Raw genomic sequence first — 9,003 nt, 5'->3', positions numbered from 1 at the left:
ATGTCGTCGCGTAATTTTTCTCGTGGTCCAAGGGACCCACGTGCCGAACACGTTGATTCTCGCGTCGACCATTTCGCAAACGGGCGATTTTATGAGTTAGACAGTTGGGATCGTTCCCGTTCAGTTTATGATAATCGCACCCGTTTCCGCTCGGACGACAGGGAGAGATTTTGTTACCCTAGCTTTCGTGAGAGATCGCCTTTGAGGCGTTCACGGTACGTCGATCCGAATGTTCAGTATCCGCCTGTTCAGTATCGGGCGACATTCGGGGCCCACCGGCTGATCAAGACCTTTACATTCGTGATCCTGCTAGTGCTTATGACGCTTATTTCGATTGTGACTATGACCCCCGATCCTACCCGACTCACAGTGAAGCTGAGCCAGAGGATGAGTATTACAGTGATACCCCAAGAGAAGACGACTGGGCTGAGTACGATCACGCGGGGGCAATTGATCGCGGTCGCCCTTGGCGCCCGCAAACTGGCGTTCGTTTTACGACGGATCAGTCGCCGATATCCGTCGAGTTACCGACCCTCTCAGAAGAAGTGCAGTCAGTGGCAGGCCCATCCAATGGTAATCAGGGCTCAGATCCTAGGCGGGTGGAAGACGTAGTTGCCGTCATCAACGCTTCGCCTCCACCAGTGGTACCCAAAGCAATCTGTGATGAAATAGCGTCACTCTTATCCGTCGGCGTTTCAACCGAACAGTCCAAGTTGACTTCAAAAGAATTCCCACTAGTGTACGAGGTGAGTGACTTCTCACTTATGCCTCCCAAGCTGGATGCATGGATGAGTCGCCGATCTAAGGATAAAGGCGTTTTGAAAGCGGTCAATGTAAAGGAAGAAGCTTTAATTAGAACCCAGCTGAAAATCATGGACATCGGTCCCCCTTTGATTGACCTTTATGCTCGGCTGGCTAAAATGGAAGAGGCTGCGACAAGTGATATGCGCCGTTCGGTCCAGGCGGCCTTGCAGCAGTGGGGTCGTGCGTTTGCCCACGTTTCAAAGAAACGGCGGGAGTCTGTTGTGCATTTTACGGACCCCAGAGTGGAATACCTTTTGAAAGACGATAGCTGCTTTGCTACCGGTAAGGAGGCCCGCGAGCTCCTTTTCACCGGCCGTTTCCTTGAAAAGATGCTGACCGAAGCGAATCAAGATGAGACACTAGCAAGAAGGGACAAAGCGGTGGCTGCCACAGACCGCAGAAATCCAGTTCGGTCGACCAGACGTGACCAGCTGATACCTCCGCCAACACGTCATACTCACTACGGCGGGCACCAATATGAACGCGGCAGTAGAGAGAGAGGACGGAGAGGAGGGGGCGATCCCAGAGGCGGTCGCGGACGCGGGAATCCCAACCCAAGATGGTACGAGTTTTTGACCCCCTGTAATATTCAAGAGCACCCCATCGTATCGATTAGTCTTAAAGTGGGCGCTCGATTAAGTGTTTTCGCTGACAAATGGTCAGAAATTACCGACGATCCCTGGGTTTTGAAGACGATATCCAACGGCCTTAAGATCGATTTTTTGTCAGAACCATTCCAGTGCTCATCACCGCGTGATGTGGTAATGTCAGACGAGATGCGAGCTGTTTGCCAGACGGAAATTGCAAGTTTATTGAAAAAAGGGGCGGTTAAAGAGATCACTGACGAGTCGGGGGGTTTCATTTGTTCTTTCTTTTGTGTACCGAAGAAGGTTGATGGTTTCAGACCGATCGTCAATTTGAAACCACTGAACAAGTTCATAAAATACGAACATTTTAAGATGGAAAACCTAGAAACCGTTCGTTCTTTGGTTAGGAAGGGGGATTGGTTCGTTAAATTAGATTTAAAGGATGCGTATTTAACGGTACCGGTCTACTGTCCCCAGCAGTAGTTTCTTCGCTTTAAATGGGAGGGCGTATTTTTCAATTTAAATGTATGGCATTTGGTCTCGCGCCCGCCCCAAGAATTTTCACCAAAATCCTAAAAGTGGTGGTAGCCTTTTTTAGGAAGCAGGGAATAAGGCTAGTAGTATACCTTGACGACTTTTTGGTTATGAACGAAACCGAGAACGGTACGCGCGCAGATTTGAAAACCGTACTAAACCTATTAAATGCATTAGGTTCTTTAATCAATTTGGACAAATCCGTCACCGTTCCAATTCAAACGATTGAATATTTAAGAATGGTAGTAGATTCCAATAGATTGTCTTTCTCACTGCCTTCGGCAAAGGTAGAAGACGTTAAGAATATGTGCAGAAAAGCACTGGCGGATGCCATAGTTTCGCTACGCACCATCGCTTCCATTCTCGGAAATTTTACGTGGGCCATCCCGACAATTCCTTTCGCGCAGTCACATTATAGAAGCATGCAACGCTTTTATATCACTGAGTCCCAGAAGGTACGTAACGACCTTAGCGTAAAGCTTACGCTTTCCCCTGGATCTGTTGCTGACTTGGAGTGGTGGCTTTTCAACCTGGAAAACTCAAACGGGAAGGATTTTTTCCCTCGAAGTCCCGATATCGAGATTTTTTCCGACGCCTCGTTATCCGGCTGGGGGGCGGTTTGCGACGGTGTTACAACACGAGGCCCATGGACATCAGAACAAGCAGATCTCCATATTAATAGCCTCTATATGCGCTACTATCATTTGCAGAAAAAGCCCGAGGTCTTTCCATTCGAATGTTTATGGATAATTCCACAGCCGTCTGTTACATGAACAAAGGGGGGGACAAGATCAAGTGAGCTGACAGCCGTTGCGAAGTCACTGGTTGAATTTTGTGAGCAAAGAGACCTAAAGATCTAGGCGGTTCATCTTCCTGGAGTGATGAACGTGGAGGCAGATAGGGAATCGCGAGCGGCTGGAGATACAAGCAATTGGAAGTTGAAACATTCGGTATTCAATGAGCTTCAATTAATATGGCCGGTAGATATAGATCTCTTCAGCTCGCACTGGAACACTCAGCTACCATTGTTTGTTTCCTGGCGTCCGCAACCAGGCGCCGCCGCCGTTAATGCCTTTTCGCTAAACTGGCTTAACCATTCCGGTTATGCATTCCCGCCATTCTCTTTAATACCTAAATGTTTGGAGAAGCTCAGGAGGGAAAAGGCTAATTTACTTATGATTTGTCCAGTCTGGCCATCTCAACCATGATTTCCGGTCCTCCTGGAATTGGCATGCGACGACCCGATCCTTCTTGTTCCTTCTCACGATCTGCTGAAATCAGCAACGGGCGAGACGCACCCTCTGTTGTTAACCGGCTCGCTACAGCTAGCCGCTTGGAAATTATCCGGCGATATTTCCGACGGGAGGGATTTTCGGAGTCGTTGGTCGAACTTCTCTTGACCGGTAACCACACCAATACGCACTCGACATACGAGTTGGCTTGGAGAAATTGGAACGATTGGTGTTTTTCAAGGAACGAAAATCCCTTGTCGGTCCCTCTAGTTTCAATCCTAGAGTTTTTATCGGGGTTCCACCGGGACGGTAAATCGTATAGTTCAGTAAACATTCATAAGTCTATGTTGTCAAAAACCTTACCGACCGTCGACGGACACCCAATCAGAATCCACCCTCTTGTTAAAACCCTCCTTAATGGGTGCTATAATTTGAATCCCCCTGAACCAAGATATAACTATGCGTGGGACCCGAGCGTAGTTATTAATTACATGTCCAAGTTAGGCAACAATGTGTTTATTCCCCTCCCATCATTGACGAAGAAGACAGCGGTTTTGCTGGCCTTGGCATCGCTTCTCCGTGTTTCGGAGCTTGCCGCCATCGACCATCAGTCGGTTATCTTTTCGGAAGACGATGTCAAATACACTCTGCTAAGACTAAGAAAATCACAGCGCGGGGGTCTATTGCAGTCCGTCATTATCCCTAAACTATTGGATGCGAATTGCTGCCCGGTTCAAGCTCTCAAAGCCTACGTTGATCGCACGTCTACGATTAGGGAATCAAACATTAAACAGCTATTCGTGTCGACCATTGCACCCCATGCGGGTGTTACAGCCAACACTATTAGTAAATGGATACGCTCCGCGCTCAATGTATCCGGAGTATACACGTCAATTTTTAAAGCATATTCCACACGAGGAGCGGCCGCTTCGAAGGCTTCAGCGTCGGGAATATCGACTGATGAGATCTTGAAGGCCGGTCATTGGAAGTCTGAATCTACTTTCGGTAGATTCTACAAAAGAGTGATTGCGCCTTCGATTGTTCCGGCGGTATTCCGGCATGATCAGGTTTAATACTAATAAATTGAACTACTGTGAAATCACCCTTAGGGTCGAAAGTAGTTACTTTCGATATATAATTGAAAATTACCAGAGGAATCGCTCAGCGATCCCGAACGGTAATTAGGATTATATATTGAAATAACAGATGAGACCCTAAGGGTCTCATCCCACCCTTCCCACCCGTTATTTGTCATTTCTTATGTTACAATTTAGTTCACTCAAATTTTTTCAGACGGGGTCTGAGCAGTAACCAGGAGTAAATGTACTCCCCCAATTCCTACGACGAGAACCGACCGAAGCTAATTTTTTCCGTGTTTTGGAGTTTTTTCCCGAGAAGCCCGGGTTTTTTTACCAAAACAGCATATGGAAAACCTCAGTTGTTTATATTCGGTCCAGTCGTTCAAAAATTGTGTTTGTTTGTATCCCGTGTCCTTCTGTGGACCATTGAAGTTCTGAAAATTGAAAATTATTGTTATTTTTCCTATTGAGTGCCCTCACCCACTTGTCTGCAACATGTTTCCCCCGTTTGCTATGTTTAATTCAGTCGCTAAAAAGTCTGAAGAAAAGGGGGCGTTGCAGGGGTGAGGTAAGAAAACTTTGAAAGAGCTAGAATATACTTCATCTACACCCTTAGGGTCTCATCCGTTATTTAAATATATAATCCTAATTACCGTTCGGGATCGCTGAGCGATCCCACTGGTAATTTTCAAATACACTGTGATACTACGAGTTTTTACTTGTATATGTAAACTGGATCAATATACTTGTATTCAAGGTGAATACACTGTGATATTATGAGTTTATACTTCTACATGTAAACAGAATCAAATATACTTGTATTCAATGTGAATACAATGTTATATTATGAGTTGATACTTCTACATATAAACAGAATCAAATATACTTGTACTCAATGTGAATATACTGTGATACCACGAGTTTTTACTTCTATATGTAAACAGGATTTAATATACTTGTATTCAATGTGAATACACTGTTATATTATGAGTTTATCCTTCTAAATGTAACAGAATCAAATACTTGTATTCAATGTGAATACACTGTAATATTATGAGTTCATTCTTCTACATGTAAACAGAATCAAATATACTTGTATTGAACGTGATACAATGAGTTTCTACTTTTATATGTAAACAGGATCAAATATACTTGTATTCAATGTGAAAACACTGTTATATTATGAGTTTATACTTTTACTTGTAAATAGAATCAAATGTACTTGTATTCAAAGTGAATACACTGTGATACCACGAGTTTTTCCTTCTTTATGTAAACAGGATCAAATATACTTGTATTCAATGTGAAAAACCCTGATATATTATGAGTTTATACTTCTACATGTAAACAGAATTAAAAGTACTTGTATTCAATGTGAATACACTGTGATACCACGAGTTTTTACTTCTATATGTAAACAGGATCAAATATACTTGTATTCAATGTGAATACACTGTTATATTATGAGTTTATAGTTCTACATGTAAACAGCATCAAATTTACTTGAATTCAATGTGAATACACTGTTATTTTATGAGTTTATACTTCAACATGTAAACGGAATCAAATGTACTTGTATTCAATGTGAATACACTGTGATACTACTAATTTTTACTTGTATATGTAAACAGAATCAAATATACTAGTATTCAATGTAAATAAACTGTTATACCACGAGTTTTTACTTCTATATGTAAACAGGATCAAATATACTTATATTCAATATGAATACACTGTTATATTATGAGCTTATACTTCTACATGTAAACAGAATCAGATATACTTGTATTCAATGTGAATACACTGTGATACCACGAGTTTTTACTTCTATATGTAAACAGGATCGAATATACTTGTATTCAATGTGAATACACTGTGATACCACGAGTTTTTACTTCTATATGTAAACAGGATTTAATATACTTGTATTCAATGTAAATACACTGTTATATTATGAGTTTATCCTTCTAAATGTAACAGAATCAAATAACTTGTATTCAATGTGAATACACTGTAATATTATGAGTTTATACTTCTACATGTAAACAGAATCAAATATACTTGTATTGAATGTGAATACACTGAATTACAATGAGTTTCTACTTTTATATTTAAACAGGATCAAATATACTTGTATTCAATGTGAAAACACTGTTATATTATGAGATTATACTTCTACTTGTAAACAGAATCAAATGTACTTGTATTCAAAGTGAATACACTGTGATACCACGAGTTTTTCCTTCTATATGTAAACAGGATCAAAAATACTTGTATTCAATGTGAATAACCCTGATATATTATGAGTTTATACTTCTACATGTAAACAGAATCAAATCTACTTGTATTCAATGTGAATACACTGTGATACCACGAGTTTTTCCTTCTATATGTAAACAGGATCAAAAATACTTGTATTCAATGTGAATAACCCTGATATATTATGAGTTTATACTTCTACATGTAAACAGAATCAAATATACTTGTATTCAATGTGAATACACTGTGATACCACGAGTTTTTACTTCTATATGTAAACAAGATCAAATATACTTGTATTCAATGTGAATACACTGTTATATTATGAGTTTATACTTCTACATGTAAACAGAATCAAATATACTTGTATTCAATGTGAAAAGAGTGTGATACCACGAGTTTTTACTTCTATATGTAAACAGAATCAAATATACTTGTATTCAATGTGAATACACTGTGTTACCACGAGTTTTTCCTTGTATATGTAAACTGGATGAAAAATAATTGTATTCAATGTGAATACACTGTGATATTAGGAGTTTATATTTCTACATGTAAATAGAATCAAATATACTTGTATTCAATGTGAATACACTGTGATACCATGAGTTTTACTTCTATATGTAAACAGGATCAAATATACTTGTATTCAATGTGAATACACTGTGATACCACGAGTTCTTACTTGTATACGTAAACGGGATCAAATGTACTTGTATTCAATGTGAATACACTGTTATATTATGAGTTTATACTTCTACATGTAAACAGAATCAAATATACTTGTATTCAATATAAATACACTGTTATATTATGAGTTTATACTTCTATATGTAAACAGGATCAAATATACTTGTATTCAATATGAATACACTGTTATATTATGAGTTTATATTTCTACATTTAAACAGAATCAAATATACTTGTATTCTATGTGAATACACTGTTATATTATGAGTTTTTACCTCTAGATGTAAACAGAATCAAATATACTTGTATTTAATGTGAATACACTGTGATACCATGAGTTTTTACTTCTATATGTAAACAGGATCACTTGTATTCAACGTGAATACACTTTTATATTATGAGTTTATACTTCTACATGTAAACAGAATCAAATATACTTGTATTCAATGTGAATACAATGTGATACCACGAGTTTTTACTTCTATATGCAAAGAGGATTAAATATACTTGTATTAAATGTAAATATTCTGTTATATTATGAGTTTTTATTTCTACATTTAAACAGAATCAAATATACTTGTATTCAATGTGAATACACTGTTATATTATGAGTTTATACTTCAACATGTAAACAGAATCAAATATAATTGTATTCAATGTGAATACACTGTTATCTTATGAGTTTATACTTCTACATGTAAACAGAATCAAATATACTTGTATTCAATGTGAATACGCTGTGATACCACGAGTTTTTACTTCCATTTGTAAACAGGACCAAATATACTTGTACTCAATGTGAATACACCGTTATATTATGGGTTTATACTTCTACATGTAAACAGAATCAAATATACTTGTATTAAATGTGAATAAACTGTGATACCATGAGTTTTTACTACTATATGTAAACAGAATCAAATATACTTGTATTCAATGTGAATACAATGTGATACCATGAGTTTTTACTTCTATATGTAGACAGGATCAAATATAATTGTATTCAATGTGAGTACACTGTGGTATTATGAGTTTTCACTTCTACATGTAAACAGAACCCAATATACTTGTATTCAATGTGAATACAATGTGATACCACGAGTTTTTACTTCTATATGTAAAGAGGATCAAACATACTTGTATTAAATGTGAATATACTGTTATATTATTAGATTTTATTTCTACATTTAAACAAAATCAAATATAATTATATTCAATGTGAATACACTGTGATACAATGAGTTTTTACTTCTATATGTAAACAGGATCAAATATACTTGTATTCAATGTGAATACACTGTTCTATTATGAGTTTATGTTTCTACATGTAAACAGAATCAAATATACTTGTATTCAATGTGAATACACTGTGACACATCGAGTTTTTACTTCTATATGAAAACAGGATCAAATATTCTTGTATTCAATGTGGATACACTGTTATATTATGAGTTTATATTTCTACATTTAAACAGAATCAAATATACTTGTATTCAATGTGAATACACTGTTATATTATGAGTTTATATTTCTACAATTAAACAGAATCAAATATACTTGTATTCAATATGAATACACTGTGATACCATCAGTTTTAACTTCTATATGTAAACAGAATCAAATATACTTGTATTCAATATGAATACACTGTGATACCATGAGTTTGAACTTCTACATGTAAACAGAATCAAATATACTAGTATTCAATGTGAATACACTGTGATACCATGAGTTCTTCTATATGTAAACAGAATCAAATATACTTGTATTTAATGTGAATACACTGTTATGTTATGAGTTTATATTTCTACATGTAAA

The 9,003-nt window shown here is 37.7% G+C and overlaps 1 protein-coding gene across 1 annotated transcript; it reads left to right on the top strand.

The window, feature by feature from the left end:
* On the top strand, positions 1-2,698 carry LOC123467540. Its single transcript, XM_045167406.1, is given in 5 exon segments — positions 1-253; positions 256-1,086; positions 1,298-1,366; positions 1,399-1,611; positions 2,103-2,698. Coding segments are annotated over 5 exon segments (1,962 nt in total).
* Positions 2,699-9,003: the final 6,305 nt, after the last annotated feature.

The sequence above is a fragment of the Daphnia magna genome, unplaced genomic scaffold (assembly GCF_020631705.1).
Source record: "Daphnia magna isolate NIES unplaced genomic scaffold, ASM2063170v1.1 Dm_contigs190, whole genome shotgun sequence".
Lineage (NCBI taxonomy): Eukaryota > Metazoa > Arthropoda > Branchiopoda > Diplostraca > Daphniidae > Daphnia > Daphnia magna.
The sequence above is the reverse complement of the archived record's forward strand: the minus strand, read 5'-3'. Positions and strand labels throughout refer to the sequence as shown.